The sequence below is a fragment of the Antechinus flavipes genome, chromosome 5 (genome assembly GCF_016432865.1).
Source record: "Antechinus flavipes isolate AdamAnt ecotype Samford, QLD, Australia chromosome 5, AdamAnt_v2, whole genome shotgun sequence".
NCBI classification, from domain to species: Eukaryota; Metazoa; Chordata; class Mammalia; order Dasyuromorphia; family Dasyuridae; genus Antechinus; species Antechinus flavipes.
The window spans coordinates 299,133,554-299,151,258 of NC_067402.1; the positions used below are offsets into that span (position 1 = coordinate 299,133,554).

General features: G+C 33.0%; 1 protein-coding gene and 1 long non-coding RNA gene across 4 annotated transcripts in view; both read right to left on the minus strand.

Annotated features, from left to right (window-relative positions):
- Window positions 1–17,705, minus strand: part of LOC127539079 (uncharacterized) — a 675,724-nt gene that overhangs the window by 648,393 nt on the left and 9,626 nt on the right. The gene's annotated exons all lie outside the window — the stretch shown is intronic.
- LOC127539077 (mothers against decapentaplegic homolog 1-like) lies at window positions 6,288–8,005 on the minus strand. Of its 3 annotated transcripts, none has more exons than XM_051963070.1 (2): window positions 7,061–8,005; window positions 6,288–6,910 (listed from the first exon to the last, which is right to left on the minus strand). In XM_051963070.1, exons 1-2 carry the CDS (start codon window positions 7,677–7,679, stop codon window positions 6,288–6,290), a joined length of 1,242 nt encoding a protein of 413 aa, XP_051819030.1. In that variant the 5' UTR covers window positions 7,680–8,005. The 3 variants fall into 3 exon arrangements, with proteins under 3 accessions (XP_051819030.1, XP_051819029.1, XP_051819028.1); XM_051963069.1 differs by having other exon boundaries at window positions 6,288–6,961; window positions 7,046–8,005; XM_051963068.1 differs by having other exon boundaries at window positions 6,288–8,005.

A 17,705-nucleotide genomic window follows, 5' to 3' on the forward strand; every position in this document is an offset into this window, starting at 1 on the left:
TAACTTTGCTTATCTCTATGTTAAGAGTGTGGGATTTTGATTTGTCCAGTAGCTTGATTTCTACTTTTGTGGTTTTTATTTATTCATGTGATACAAAATAAATGTTATTCTAGTATCCCATTTTGATTTCTGCTGTATTTTTGCATTTAAGTGTTTCCCATAAGCAAGACATGGCAGGATTTTGTGTATTTTTTAATCTAATCTGACATTTTCATTTTATTGGATTGCTGAATTTTAAAGGTTATGAGGAAGAGATGTAATTTTTCCATCTGTTGGTAATGCTTTTTTTCTGTTTTTTTTCCTCTTTTTCTTTACCTATCTCTTCCATTGTGTTTGCTTAATTTTCTTTCATTACTTAATTTATTTCTAACTAAGAAATTTTCTCACATTCTTGAGCCTTCCTTTTTCCCATCTGTCACTCTTTTCCCTGATTTTAAGGTTTTAGTTGTCACTAATTCCCTTTTTCTTTCCCTTACCTAGTTATCTAATTACTTTTCTTTTTCATCTGCTTGGTTGTTTCCTCTTTTTAAAAATAATTCAGTTATTTCCTTGTAGATCTTGCCTTTTTCTAGCTTGTATTTTATTTTCTTTACTCTTAGAGGTAACAATTCTTATAAAAGTTAGTGTGGATAGAAGTATTGCCTCGGGTAGATATTTCCTATTGTCCCTGATCATAAGTTCATTTATAAGCCTTATTCCATCATGAACTTGTCCTGAATTTTCCTTTTTGAGTCCATACTCTCTCATTTTCTGGATGTCTGCTGTCCCATCATGCCTCTTATTCCCCCCCTCCTAAGACAGCATGCAATCCTTAGGGTTACAACAATCTCTAAAGATAGTGGTCTCTCTGAAGATTAAAGTGTAAGGTATCAAATGTCCATTACCAAATATATCTCACTACATGAAGTTGCTTTTCAATAGGATTCCCTCCCCCCACTGAATTTGGATTTACACTTTTTGGTCTTCTTTCAATCTGTTTCCTTTTCACTTTTACCTACTCTCTTATAGTTCCTCCAAAGAAATTATAGGAGTGATTATCCCTTTGCTACTTACCATTAAGTTGATTTAGGTATATCAAACATTTTTTTTTCCATCTTCACCTTTCCTTCTCCTATTTTAGGAATCCATCTATTCTGCCATTTTGTCCCAGGAAAAAAAATCATTTGCCTACATCTAGGCAAGTTGTAATATTTAGCTTACAGTGTTTAAATCCTATTATTCCATCTTCATTTCTCTCCAATTAACACCTTTACCTTTATCAATTTATGTACTTTTAGAAAGAATCTAATAGTTCCTCTACTATTATTTTGTTTTATTATTGTAAAATTTGTCAAGTGTTTTTTCCAGGTTTTTTTTTCTGTTTATATTATCCATCAATGGATAATATTTTGTATCATGTTCTTTTAATGGTGACTCTATTTACTTATCTTTCATATGTTTATGTTACCTGATATAATTGTAAAGAGGATAATATGCTCATATCTGTTATCTATTTTCAGAATGCTACAAATATTTATTATTGAAAATCCTTTTTTTCATTTCTTCCCATGCTTTGATTTATGGAGTATGACATTTTGGACTGCACATCGAACTTTTATGCTTTGAGGGAATTTGTTCCATTCTTTTCTGTCATTTCTAGTTTGTACAGAATGGTCTTGTTATTGAAAATTCATTTCCATTTAAATTTCTATCATCCAATCCCTTGCCAAATTTATTGTTTGTAACTGGAAATTTCAAATTTAACAACACAGTATCGTGGAGTTTATAGCTTTTTGGTGAAGTGGGGGGAGGAGGAGTTTAGAGGAAGAGATTTCTGAATGCTTTAGATTAACCCTTGTTTTTAGAAGTCCTGTGAAAGTTTTGTGTAATATTTCTTATATTGTGATGTACAGCTTTTTAAAGAAATTTGTAATAGTCATCTGGAATCTTAAAATTTTCTTCATACATCAGAGATCAATTTGTTCTGCTTGTAAACTAAAAATGTAGTTTTAAAATATCATTATATTTGACTTGATGCCCAAAGGGTGATAAAACTGTGCGGTTCTTTTAATGCAGCAGTGTCAGTACTGGGTCTCTATCCCAAAGAGATCATAAAAGAGGGAAAAGGACCCCCATGTGGAAAAATTGTTTGTAGCAGTTCTTTTTTTGTGGTAGAAAGGAACTGAAAATTGACTGAGTGCCCATTAATTGGGGAATGACTAAGTTATGTCTATATGAATGTAAGGGAATAAGATTTTTCTAATGCAAGAAATGATGAACAGGCTGATTTCAGAAAAACCTGGAAAGACTTTTATGTGTGATGCTATTGTTGCTTGTCCTTTGTCCTCAGAGAGGACTGTGACCTCAGGGAGGTGAGGCCATGTCATGCAAGAGAATTGGATTTAAGTGAGGGAGATCTGTGTAAGGTCACCTACCTCATTTTCCCCACTAGAGCCTGTCTTGCTTCACTGATAATGCTACTGCACACAGTAACAAGATTATGTAATGATCAACTATGAGAGACTTAGCTCTTCTCAGTCATACAGTGATCTAAGTCAATTCCAATAGATTTGGAATGGAAAATGCCATCTGTATCCAGAGAGAACTATGGAGTCTGAATGCATATGGATACAAAATATTTTCTTTCTTTCTTTCTTTTTTTTTTTTGCTTTTTCTTTCTCATGGCTTTTGTTTTGATTTTTCTTTCCCAACACGACTCATATGAAAATGTTTAAAAATAAAATAAAATATCATTGTATTTTCCATACTTTTCCAGATTGTCCTTCATTTTTATAACTGCATTCCCAATAAGTAATTCTCTCATTCTGTTGCAGTAATCTTGCACAGGAGATTCAAGTTTTTCTATTCTACTAATTCTTTGTGCTACTCAGGGCATAAATTCTTCCTTTTTCCACTTTGATTTCTGTTTTAATTATTTTTCTTTGTCTCTTGGACCATTAGAGAATGTGCTACTATAGGTCGTAGCCTTATTAAATAATTATCTGATTTCCTTCATCTTGAAATATTTTTTTCTGAGATATTTAGTTTCACTTTAATGTCTTTGTGAATTTCTTCTTTACTGTCTCATGAAGTGCTTTAATATTAATGCAACATTTTCTTTATGATAACTCTACAGAGACATAAATATTATTTTCCTCATTTTCCAGATGAGCAAACTTAAAGTAAAATGATTTGCTTTAGTATTGGATGCATTTACAACTCCAATTAGTCCATATTCTACTCTTCTTTCTATATCACACTCCTTTGGGAATACTATTTTAAATACTATGAAATCAAAACAGGAACATGTTAATTTGGGCTTTTATTCACTGTTCTATGTTATATTACTTCATTTATGATATATGTTGTATTTCCAAATATCACCATACTGTGATTACACTGCTATAGGGAGTATCTATTAAGAAAATTCCTGTACCAATACAAGTCAGTACCTTCTTTGTAACTCAAGGTATCTGGGTGTACTAAGAGTTCTAGTGACTTGTCAAGGTCACATTGCCAATATATGATAGAGGTAGGATTTGGACTTGAATGCTGATGTTTCTAAGGCCAACTCTATCTACTATATCTGACTTCTTCTTACGTTAAATAATATTAACTTCCATAATATAAAGAATTTAACATTGTTACTGTGTAGTCTTTTATATTTTTTTCAATAGAAAACATAAATCTTGTGCAAGTAAAAACATCCAAAGTTTGGATTTTCTTAGATCAAACAACATAATTTTTGTTCTTCAGCGCTTTATAATTTATTGATAGCATAACATGAGTCTGTTTATACCCCTCAAAAATTTAGGTAGCATAAATCATAGTTTGTCCATAATTATACGAAATATTACCCTATATAACTTTGAGAATTAAAAAGAAAACTGTTTGCTCAAGGTATGTTTAAGTTTTGGATTTTTAAAAGTCATTTTAGTTTTTAGGCTAAATCTACTTTTTATTTGCTGTGAGAATTCAAATATAATCTATATTTATAGAAACTCTAGATTCTACATTAACAGAAAAATGTGCATATATGCAACTTTTCAAAAACTACTGTATACCTATCATTTTCAAGGTACTATGCTTTTATTATTAAATATTATCTTGAAGAGTTGTATAGGTAAACTTTCATTTTATTTTTTTTGAGACATTTTTATCACTCCTGTAATTCTTTACAGTTGCTTGCAGTGAAGGAGAACTGTTAGTACAACAAATTAATGTGTGGCATTAAGAAAAATAACACTTTCAACCTATTCTCTAAATACATGGAAGAAATAGTTACATAAGTCCCTCATACACTGATAGAAAATAGCTCCCTCAAAATGAATGATCTTAATCAGCTACACCCAGACAAAAAACACTGGGAAATGAATGTGGACTGCTTGCATTTTTGTTTTTCTTCCCAGGTTATTTTTACCTTCTGAATCCAATTCTCCCTGTGCAACAAGAGAGTTCAGTTCTGCACACATATATTGTATCGAGGATATACTATAACATATTTAACATGGATAAGACTGCTTGCCATCTAGGGGAGGGGGTGGAGAGAGTGAAGGGAAAATCGGAACAGAAGTGAGTGCAAAGGATAATGTAAAAAAATTACCCATGCATATGTTCTGTCAATAAAAAGTTATAATAAAAAAGATTGATCTTAACGAGAAAAGTCAGAATAGTGATGGAATCAGAAGTAGAGAAGTAAAGACCAGCAACTTTTAGTTATTTTAATCATTTAAAAATTTAAAGCAAACTGCATGCACCTGGAAAAATATTTGTTAAAATAATTGATTTTTGATAAGTGATTATAAAATTAAGGCTTTTCCAAAAGCTCATTTTGTTAATTGTGATTTAGAATATTTTCTTATATTAATTTACAATATCTATCGATCAAAAACCTTAGTGGTAAAACAAATCCACTGTACCCCATGATTCAAACCTTTTTTTTTCAATTAAATTTAACAGATTTTTAAGTGCTTCTTGAAAAGAAAGTTGCATGAATTAATAAGACAGATCCAGAATTTATATTAAATTATTGATTACTTCAGAAGAGTTTTATAATCTAATACTATAGGAAGAGCCTAACATTTGCTCATCTATTAGTTTCTGCTTTTACTACCTTTCTTTTCTGAACCTGTATTCTTGCTATGTAGTTTAGCTTGTGACAGAAAAGACATGCTTTTTGTTTCCCAGCCAACCCAGTTCCTAAATTTTACAAATGATCAAAAGATCTAGAGAATTTAAGAACCTATTGAGCTTATGACTACTTGTTTAAACACAGGCTTTAGTAACAAGAAGAAAACAATGGCAATAAACAAACTGATCCCTCAGGGTCTAATTCTAACAAATCAATCCAAGTTCATTGTATAATATTTTGAAGAAGAATCCATTTCGTGACCCTGGTAATTGTTCTTTTTTCAAAGATAACATGGATAACTCAGCTGCTTAACTGCTCATTTAGGGATAACTCAAAAAAAGGGTTCAAAAAAAGATACAGTTACTATAAAAATTAAATCAAATGCACAGTAAAAGTTTAGACATCAATTTGTTTATTTAAACTAAGAAACTGAGTTTTACACTATGGTCTACATTTTCAGTTACCACATTCCCTTCTCCTACCCCCACCTTCCCATCCCCAATACTCCTAAAATCCTCTAGTCTAATCAATTCTAAACTTCCAAATACACTGTATACACACGTTTAGCAGAGAGCAGATGCTAACATTATTGTGACAGCAGTGTGATCAGCCCACAAATTTTAGAAAGACTATTACACTCTATATCATCAAGATTAACCTTTACTTAAAAAAATAAACCAAAAAAAGAGCCCAGGAATTCTAACTAAACAAATAGCTTTAAAAATTATATATCATGAAAAACAGAGCCTATCATTATGAACTCCCAACTGGATTAAAACACAACACACACACACACTGCTAAACACCTGCCAAACGATGCCCTTGAAAGTCCCAAACACAAATGGATCTCTTAGGAACACTTGTCTCTCCGACGAATTGTCCCTCATTTGGCAGTTTCTTCTTGAGTGATACACAAAACCCGGCTGAAAGATCTTCATCCAGTCGACTTTACAAGAGAATGTTACAATGTAAAGGAAATGAGTTCTTGATACAGGCCTTTTGTTTCAATGGTTTTAGTTTCTGAATCTAACAGTTGGTCAGAGAGGTCAAGTATTCCCAAGGCTCTTTTTCAGCCTGTTGGCAGTTTGTAAAGGTGTCTGACTCACACATCCTTCAAGTACATGCAAGGCTCAAGAGTTCCCAAAGAGGCAGAATCCTGGGGAGGGGAGGGGGGCATTTATGACACAGAAGAAATGGGATCATGAGGTGAGCCCATCTGAGTAAGAACTTTATCCAACCACTGCAGAGGACCGTGCATATGGATCTCGATCCAGCAGGGAGTGCTGGTTATATCCTGGCGGTGGTATTCTGCTCCCCAGCCCTTCACAAAGCTCATCCGGATTATGCACATTTTTGTGAGCTCATAGACCTTCTCAAAGCCGAGGTTGACTGACTGGGACAACATCTGGGCAAACTCCAAGTTGCTAAAAATCTTGAGGCTGTGGCCACTGGGAATCTTGCACACGGCGGTGGGATGAAAGCCATGGTGATAGTTGCAGTTGCGGCTCTGAACAAAAATGCTATTGTCACTCAGGCACTCCGCGTAGACTTCCCCTCCCACATAATACAGATGAACACCTTTGCCAATGTGTTGTCTGGTCCTTTCAATAGTAGAATTCCGGTTAACATTGGAGAGGAACCCAAGGCAGAACCGGTTCGTGTTGTCGGAAGGATCAGTGAAACCATCCACCAACACACTTGTGAAGGAGGCACGGAAGGTTTCGCCTACACGCTTGTTGAGCTCATAGTAGACAATAGAGCACCAGTGTTTTGGCTCCTCATAAGCCACTGCCTGCATATCTCCACTGGTTATTTCTGGAGGCATGGGAGGAGCCATCATGTTTGTATCCACTGGCTGAGAGCCACCTTGGACCATGGGGTCTTGGGGAGGAAGGTAAGCAGGAGGAGGAACATCCGCTGGCATCCGAAAAGAACATCCTGGATCTGAGCTGGTAGAAGAGTGTGGATAGGTGCTGCTCCCGCTGCTTCCTGGGAAGTTTGGATAGCTGCTATTGGGCGAATGAGAGAAAGGGTGGCTCTTGGGTTGTTGGAAAGAGTTTGGGAAGGTGACATTGAATGGTATGCGAGGCTCATTTTGTCCCAAGTTACGGAACTGAGCTAACAGGCTGTGCTGAGGGTCATATTCACTGTGTCTTGGAACCAACACAGGTGGAAGAACGGGGCTTTCTACCCGTTTGTAGTGGTATGGATTGATGCAGACCTCCTGCTGATTGGAGTCGAAGGGAAACTCACAGCATTCCAGCGGTTTCAGTTCATGGTGGCTCTGAAGGTCTGGCCAGCGCCACACGCGACAATAAATGACATGCGGCATCACTTTGCGGTGGAAGACCTGCAGCCTGCCATCCAGTGATCGGGGAATGGTGACACAGTTGCTGGGCTGCCCTGGACAGCTCAGAGCTTTTTCTAATTCCTCCATTGCACCCTTCTTTTTCTTCAGTTTTTTGACCAGAGCATCCACAGCCTTCTCTGCCCATTTTTCTTCTTCATGCCCCTGTTTCCAACCCAGAAGCTTCTTCACAGCTGGGCTGGTAAAGGAGAATAAACTCATAATGGAGTGCTTTGGGCCCCCAGATGTGTCAGGAAGTCAAGTCCTGGAATATCCAGAAAGCAAGTCCTAGGAAGGACAGAGGAAGAGGTTGGACTCTCTTTACACTATGTTTCTGAAGTTCCAAAAGGCGAAAATTAACATTCCCAGTGCCACAAAAAAATCAAGATAGACTTCCACCCAAATCCAGGATCCCGTGGGCAGCGTATTCACAAAGATGATTGCCAAAGAGTCCCGACCAGCCACACTATTGTGGTCTGGCTGCCAATCCCCCTGGGGTTCCCACAGCTCCGGACAAAGACTTAGCTATTTTGACAATTCTGAAGGACTCATCGTGAAAAATGTTCTGCACTTCTGCTCCTCTGCACCTCCAAAAAAAAAAAAAACAAACAAACAAAACCTGGTGAAAGTAGAAGCATACTTTTTATTTTATTTTCTTTCATTTATTTAATCTGCGTGTAATTGTGTTTTGCACGACTACAAATTTATAACCTAAATCAAATTGCTTGTCTTTTCAAAGGGTGGAAAGGACAGGGAGGGAAGGAAATCGAGAATTTGTACTTCAAAATTTTTAAAAGGTAAAGGTCAAAAAGTATTTTACATATTACGGGAGAAATAAAATATTTAAAAATAATATCTACCTTCTAGATTTGTTTGTGAAGATCAAATGAATTAACCTCTGTAAAGTACTTTGCAAAACTTAAAAAGCTTTAGAAATACTAGCTATTAGTATAGAACCAGAATAGGGAGGCATCATTAAGCTAATAAAAGATGATGGGTTATGGGCATTAGAAGAAGAGATAGCAAAATAGCACAAAAGAAAGGAACCATAAGGTGGTAGAAAGCAAAAAATAAATTCAGATAGTTACATTACCTTACTATGTACCAAACTAGTGAAATTGTTCCCATTTCAATGAATCATCTATGGTAACAATAGAAAACTAAACACTATAATCTTATGGTTTTCAGATGAAGCGCACACAAGATCTGTCAGATACTTGCCATCCTTTACAAGTTATCATCGAATTGCTAGCAGGGGAAGGCCCTTTGTAAATGGTAAAGAAACAGAGTTTGCCTTTGGAAGTGGGGAGCACTCCCTCTTCTTTCAGAGCCCTTATTTTGTGTTCCTTTTTAGCAGACTAGTTCTCAGACAGTTGTTATGGTACACAGAGAAATTAAAAAGAATTCATAAATTCATCTTTAGAAAAATGTTAATTTAAATGCTCCTGACATATTTTCACTTTCTAGACTCCCTCAGAGGACTCCTAATGTGAACTGAGGACCTTATTGCTAGAACTTGAGCAATTTTGAAGCCCTCTGGAGCTGCCTTCAATTCTCCTCTTCAAGCTCTGGCATCAGATTTTTTCATCTATCATTTCTTTTTTTCTAATTCTCATAAATTACAGGAGAACCTCCAAATATCAATGGAATCATGAAAAATTACATTCCGTTCCAAAAGTACTTCTCTAACTTTTCCTATTCAATCAATAATTCTTTACAAAACAGACTTCAGTCTGGATATGTTTATATGATTTCCTTTCTTTTGAAGTTTTACCTGAAGTTAAAGAGATACTTACAACTGAACTGAAATATGGATCATGCTGGTAGTTTGGAAGATTCACCATGAGCATCCATCAGTTTAGCATTGCGAAACTGTGATCCTATACATTCATTTATCTAATTTTTAATAAATCAAAGATCTTTCTCTCTCTAGTCAAAATATGAAACTGTTCCCAAACAAGTGAGGTACCATCTTATATCATTCATAAAGAAATTTGAATCTTTTTTCATCTCATACTCTCTAGAAACCTAACATACCTTCCCTAAAGTCAAAGGGAAGAAATATTGATGAAGGGATGAATTTGTAATGTCAGAGAGTAGGAAAAAAATGACAAAGAAATATGTTACAAAGATAGAAATGACGGGATTTAGAGACTGATTGGATAAAGAAAGTGATAAAAACTAAAATTGTGTCCCTGGATAACTGGGAGATGGTGATAGCCTTGAGAGCAAAAAAAAAAAAAAAAAAAAAAAAAAAAGTTAGGAAGGATGAAGGTTTTACAGAAAAAGATAATAAGTTCAGTTTTGGATGTTAAGTTTATGATTATGGGATATCTATCTCAAATGTCAATTAAACTGGCAGAGATGAAAGATTAGAAGTGGAAAGATTAGGACCTCAAGTAGATCTGAAAGTTATCTGCATAGAGACTGGAATTGAAATCACAGGAGCTTATGAGATCATCAAATAAAATTTTACAGAGGGAGAAAACGGCCCAGAGATAAAGACTTTTAGGACCTTTTGGTGCGACTTGGATGAAAATCTAGAAAAGGAGACATAGAAGGAGTTAAACAAATAGGAGGATAACCATCAGAGAACACACAAAAATTTAAAATATATATATATATGTATATATATATAACATAATACCAAAGTAAGGAGAATGAAATGTAATGCCAGAAAAAGAGGCAAGACAGAGATTAGGTTTTTTATATTTTAATAGTGGAGAATTTGGACTAGAGGCTGAACAGGATCCATGTCCAACCCCTAGACAGCTGAATGGCACTCTTGTCTCAAAATGTCCAGCACCCAGCAAGTAATTCTAGAGACTTTTAAAGGGTTCCAACTATCAGAGAAACAAAGGCAATGAAGAGGGGCAGAGCACAGGGTGAGTGTAAATTCCAGGAAAGAACCATAACTTTTTAATTCTGACAATTTTGGGGTCAAGGAGACAGAAGTCTGAGGCAGGAGATAACCAGGAATTTGAGATAAGCCATCTGGAATTTTATGACTAATTGGAATGTGAGATTGATTCCCCAATTTTTCTTCAAGGCCCCAATTCTCTCAGTCCCACTGGAACAAGGAAGCGGTGTCATGACCACTAAGGAAACTGAGGCAGAACAATTCAGGGAAACCAAGGCAGGGAAACTGAAGTATTTCAGATCAACATAATTAAAGACTAAAAGAAGATTTTAAAAAGGCTCATAATTGAGATAATATCACTAGTTTGATAATTAAGGGATCATTATGAATTTTGGAGAGAACAATTTCAATTGAATGCCGAGATAGGAAGCTACGATAAAAACATTCCCAGAGAGAGTAAGAGGAAATGAAGTGAAAGCACCTTTTGTTAATGTTTTTAAAGATGTTTAGGCAAAAGAAAGAAGATATAGAAAAATAATGGGTATGGATAGATCAAATGAGGGTGTTTTTGTGGATTGAAGACACATGAAAATATTTGAATGCTCTTGGGAAGCAGCCAGTAGGTGGGGAGCAACGGAAGATTTAGTGAAAGAGTACAAGTAAATAAATGGGCAATTAGGTTGCGCAGTGGATAGAGTACAAAGCTTGAATTAGGAAAACTTATCTTCATGAATTCAAATCTCGTTTCTTTCACTTACTAGCTTTGTGACCCTGGGCAAGGGACTTAATCTTTTTGCCTCAGTTTCCTCATTCAAAATATGAGCTGGAGAAAGAAATGGAAAATCACTTTAATTTCTCTGCCAAGAAAACTCCAAATGAGATCACAAAGAGTTAGACAGGATTGAAGTGAATGGATAATAAATGGGATAATGCAAGAGACAATTTGCTGAAGAAAATGAAAGGAATAAAGTCACATTTATAGAAAAGGATTTGTCTTATAAAGGAAAAAAATTCATGTCTTTGTGTAAAAGGGGTAGAAGAAATACTGAAAGAAATCATTGGAGTGATGTCAGATGTGGAACAGAAAAAGTACTCTGTGAATGTGAATTTTTTTTCCAAAGGAATATGAGATCTCATAATTTCATATTAAATCAGTCACTACTCCAACTCCTACTGTTACATCTTACTATATCTGTTACTGCTGCTACTTCTACTAAAATTTCAAAAAATTTTGGAGAGTTTTCCCTCAAATTCTGTGCAATGTTTTAAATTATGACATCAATAAACTTAAGCTTTCCTTAGAAATTTTACTTGTAAAAGTATAATGTTCAGAATTTTAAAATGTAAATAACATTTTTGTATTTGTACATTTGTAATGTAAAAAATTAAAATAACTTGCAATGATTGATTTAGATAGAATATATCATTTCAAAAAAGAATATTTTGGCAGGTATTAGTCAATATTCCCCAATAACATTCTATTCAGAAATGTCATATTGTCATGTCACTTAAATTTGATTTGATTTTTTCTTAAGGAGATTTTCTTTTTTTAGGCATACACTAAGCAATTTTTAAACTATACATTCTAGGAATTTGTCAAAAATTTAAGTCACGCTTACTGGCCTATAGTTTTTAGATGCTATTTGCCTTACATTTTTCCACACAAGGACAGTTGTTCTTTTCCAATTTTGTGCTACTCTTCACGTAGTCCACAATCTTTCAGAGATGTCTAATAAAACTTAGCAATTACACCTAACAGTAATTTTATTTTTCTGGATGAAGTTCATCTGGATCAAGTAATTTGAACTGATTGAGAACAGCTCTAAATACTCTTTCACTTTTCTTTAATTAACTTTTTTGTCCTATGCCTTCAGATCTAAAAATAATTTTAAGTTTTAGAGAGAACAGAAATAAAGTAGGAATTGAATACCTCAGGCTTCTCTCTGTTACCAGTTCTCATCATTCTATCTACAAAGAATAACTATCTTATTTCTTTTTTGATTTTAATCTTAATAACAGTATAATTAAAAGCAAATTTTTATTATTTATATTTTTCTTACTATTTTTGGCTTCTTCTGAATGTTAGAATTTCTAACATTATTCTTATGAATCTATGTCAATTTTTAAAAATTCATCCTCTGTTAATTGGTTATATGTGTTTTTATTCCAGCTTTTGTGCATTTAAAAGGAAAATCTAAGTTGGTTGATAAAAGAAAAGATCCAGTGAAGAGTGAGGGATTGTACATATTTAGTAATTAAGAAAATGATGAATGAAATATGGGTGGAAAAGGATGGAATCAAGAATAGAGGTGCAGGGATTACCTTGGAAAGGAAGAAGTCTCTCCAATTTACTGGTAGAGTTTGTTCATAGGATCAGAGAACTGTTAAAAAAAAAAAAAAGAGAGATTTTTTTTTCGTAGACTTTCTTCAAATAAAGTTTTTCTTCCTACTGTCCTATCAAAATAAAAACTTGCTTTTCTAAAGTTGATTTTTTTTTTGCTAAATTTTTTCCTTTTTAAAAATTCCTAAGTGTGATCACTTTATAACCATGGCTTGTGGATAAAATCATCAGGTTTCTTCCACCTTCACTATTTATCATCAATCAATAAAAAGGACCTTTGTTTTAACTGATTCATTTACTTTTTCAAATAAGAAATTGTTTTCAAAACACTTGGTAAATGTTATACTTGCTCTGTGTTTTTTTTTTCCTCATGCAAAAAGTGTTTTTCACTTTGGGCAATAGGTACATTATATTCCAAAAATGTTTCATATTTTCTTTTGGTAATGTACTAAGATACTTGCTATTCTTAAAGAAATTCTGAGATGTCCTTTTAAGAAATGGATAATAATATCACATGAGAGTGGAGAGAATACTAGTTTGGAGGCAGATCTGGTTTGATTTCCTAGCTCTACTAGTAACCAACTAGGTAACAGGTTAACCTCCCTGGATCTGATTCTAAGTCCACAAAATGGGTATGATGGTGTGTCTAAAATCAGTTTGCTTCTAAGCAACTTAAAATGTATATTCTTCTATACTTGTAATTTTGCAAATAGATAGATAGATAAAACAAAAATAAAAGCCCACAGCACCATAGTGGGTTTTCTAAAAGAGGCAATATAACATGATGAAGAGAGTATTGGTTACTCAGTCAGTAACGCATTTATTTAAGCATCTAATATGTCCCAGGCACTATGCTAAGCACTAGGTATAAAAAGAAAGGAAAAAGCCAGTCCCTGCTCTCCAGGAACTCAGTCTAATACTTTTAGAATCAGTGACTTTGGATATCCACTGACACATACATTAAGTGTTTGACAGTGCTTGTTGACTACCTGACTTGTTTGACCTGGAGAAAAGTATTTCTATGTACTTCAAGTAACTATCTCAAATGTAGGAACTAGTCATGGGTTACAGTCTATGTTGAAAGGTATTCCTGTACTAGAAGCTCCCCAGCCTCTCAAACCCTTCAAATATGTACTGCACTTCTTCCAACCACAGGTAGAGTATATCACTATTATATAAGGAGAAGAAAAACTGTAATAATAACAATGATACATTGTACTTCATGGATAATTTATATTTTTCAAAATGCTTTAACATGTTATCTTTTTTGATTCCTATGGTACAGATACAATACACAAGAAATCTGAAGCAAAGATAGGTTACAAATTTGGATCGCATCCAACAAGTTATTTAGATGCAGAACTGAAAAGACTCTACAAGGTGAAAAGCATTTCATGTATATTACAGAGTGTGATAACTTCAGGGAGGAGCCAAGATGAATTCATAGACCAAGATTCATAGATTTAAGAGTTGAAAAGAACCTATAAGGCCATATAATTTAACAGTATCACTTTCTAACTAAAGTAACCAAGATCCAGGAAGTTAAATTACTTGCTTTATATCATAAACTAGTTTGCATCTAAGATAGGCTTTGAACACTGGTCCTCTGATTTTCTTTCTATTTTGCCATGCAGGTCAGGAGGAAAGAAACAATAATGGTCTTTCCCAAAGTTGAATCTGTCACTTGGATCTTGGTAAATTTTGGTAAAAGGAAAGGGAAGAAAGTAAGGAAGAATTAAGGGAAAGAGAAATGAAATAAAAGATGTATAATATAAAAAGAGAAATTTGTTACAAAAAAAGAAAACTGGTGAAAGTTATCAGGGAAGAGGAGTCACAAATAAAGCAGAAAAATTGACATGTTCCTTCTCTTATGGGCTTAAAATGTAACAAACAATCTGCTTCAATAAAAACATTTTTTTTTTGGCATCCATAGACTCTTAATCTGGTTCCAGATCATTTTGTTATTTTTTTTTTTTTTTGGTTCTTGCAAGGTTACTTACACTAGACTTGTATTTTCCTCATTGCAAATACAGACAAAAACTTTTCTGGAAATTATTGATCATTTATGCCATTTTTATATACTGAAATATCCATGTATGTTGATTATTAAGTTCAAAGCCAGAATGTTTTTTTAATTTTCAAAAAAAGATCTAATAGTAGTTACTCCAGTAGTTCAAGCAATAGGAAATAAAGAGCTAAACAAAGGCAAGAATAGTAAATGTAGAAAACAAACATAAATGGAATCATGAAATAAGACTACAAATTCATTAGAAAATGTAAATTAAGTTTATGTTCCAGGTAATAAGTACTGTGTAGCACGTTTTCAAATGCCCATGATCTGAAGACAAAAAAATGAAAAAATTTCATTCAAGGAACTTACATACTATCAGGGAAGATGACAAATAGGTATAAAAGTCTATCTAAAAGTTATACTTATTAGACAAATACAAGGAAAGGGTGATTTGTGAATATATGAATATTTGAGATGCAATAATTGTTAGTAAAAGACTATGATGCTCACAAATATAAAGCAATTTTTTTTTTTTTTGGTTCTTGCAAGGTTACTTACACTAGACTTGTATTTTCCTCATTGCAAATACAGACAAAAACTTTTCTGGAAATTATTGATCATTTATGCCATTTTTATATACTGAAATATCCATGTATGTTGATTATTAAGTTCAAAGCCAGAATGTTTTTTTAATTTTCAAAAAAAGATCTAATAGTAGTTACTCCAGTAGTTCAAGCAATAGGAAATAAAGAGCTAAACAAAGGCAAGAATAGTAAATGTAGAAAACAAACATAAATGGAATCATGAAATAAGACTACAAATTCATTAGAAAATGTAAATTAAGTTTATATTCCAGGTAATAAGTATTGTGTAGCACGTTTTCAAATGCCCATGATCTGAAGACAAAAAAATGAAAAATTTCATTCAAGGAACTTACATGCTACCAGGGAAAATGACATATAGGTATAAAAGTATATCTAAAAGTTATACTAATTAGACAAATACAAGGAAAGGGTGATTTTATCTTAGAATTACTATGTGAATATATGAATATTTGAGATGCAATAATTGTTAGTAAAAGACTATGATGCTCACAAATATAAAGTAACTTTTTTTTTTTTGGTTCTTGCAAGGTTACTTACACTAGACTTGTATTTTCCTCATTGCAAATACAGACAAAAACTTTTCTGGAAATTATTGATCATTTATGCCATTTTTATATACTGAAATATCCATGTATGTTGATTATTAAGTTCAAAGCCAGAATGTTTTTTTAATTTTCAAAAAAAGATCTAATAGTAGTTACTCCAGTAGTTCAAGCAATAGGAAATAAAGAGCTAAACAAAGGCAAGAATAGTAAATGTAGAAAACAAACATAAATGGAATCATGAAATAAGACTACAAATTCATTAGAAAATGTAAATTAAGTTTATATTCCAGGTAATAAGTATTGTGTAGCACGTTTTCAAATGCCCATGATCTGAAGACAAAAAAATGAAAAAATTTCATTCAAGGAACTTACATACTATCAGGGAAGATGACAAATAGGTATAAAAGTCTATCTAAAAGTTATACTTATTAGACAAATACAAGGAAAGGGTGATTTGTGAATATATGAATATTTGAGATGCAATAATTGTTAGTAAAAGACTATGATGCTCACAAATATAAAGCAATTTTTTTTTTTTTGGTTCTTGCAAGGTTACGTATACTAGATTTGTATTTTCCTCATTGCAAATACAGACAAAAACTTTTCTGGAAATTATTGATCATTTATGCCATTTTTATATACTGAAATATCCATGTATGTTGATTATTAAGTTCAAAGCCAGAATGTTTTTTTAATTTTCAAAAAAAGATCTAATAGTAGTTACTCCAGTAGTTCAAGCAATAGGAAATAAAGAGCTAAACAAAGGCAAGAATAGTAAATGTAGAAAACAAACATAAATGGAATCATGAAATAAGACTACAAATTCATTAGAAAATGTAAATTAAGTTTATATTCCAGGTAATAAGTATTGTGTAGCACGTTTTCAAATGCCCATGATCTGAAGACAAAAAAATGAAAAAATTTCATTCAAGGAACTTACGTGCTATCAGGGAAGATGACAAATAGGTATAAAAGTCTATCTAAAAGTTATACTTATTAGACAAATACAAGGAAAGGGTGATTTGTGAATATATGAATATTTGAGATGCAATAATTGTTAGTAAAAGACTATGATGCTCACAAATATAAAGCAATTTTTTTTTTTTTGGTTCTTGCAAGGTTACGTATACTAGATTTGTATTTTCCTCATTGCAAATACAGACAAAAACTTTTCTGGAAATTATTGATCATTTATGCCATTTTTATATACTGAAATATCCATGTATGTTGATTATTAAGTTCATAGCCACATGGTTTTTTTAATTTTCAAAAAAGATCTGATAATAGTTACGACAGTAGTTCAAGCAATAGGTAATAAAGAGCTAAACAAAGGCAAGAATAGTAAATGTAGAAAACAAACATAAATGGAATCATGAAATAAGAATAAAAATTCATTAGAAAATATTAATTAAGTTTATGTTCCAGGTAATAAGTATTGTGTAGCACGTTTTCAAATGCCCATGATCTGAAGACAAAAAAATGAAACATTTCATTCAAGGAATTTACATGCTACCAGGGAAGATGACATATAGGTATAAAAGTATATCTAAAAGTTATACTAATTAGACAAATACAAGGAAAGGGTGATTTGTGAATATATGAATATTTGAGATGCAATAATTGTTAGTAAAAGACTATGACATGCCCAGAGTAACTGGGTTATTGTTATTAAAAATAGCAATAATAACAAAGATATTGATAGCACTTTATAGAATGTATAATGCTTTGTATTATCTCATTTGAGCTTCACAACCTAGTGACACAGGCACTATTAATATTATAATACCCATTCTAAATATGGGAAAACTATATATATTTTATGAGAAATTATGTTATTGCCTATGTTCCCATAATAAATGTTAGAAACAAGAGTTTTGACTCCAAAT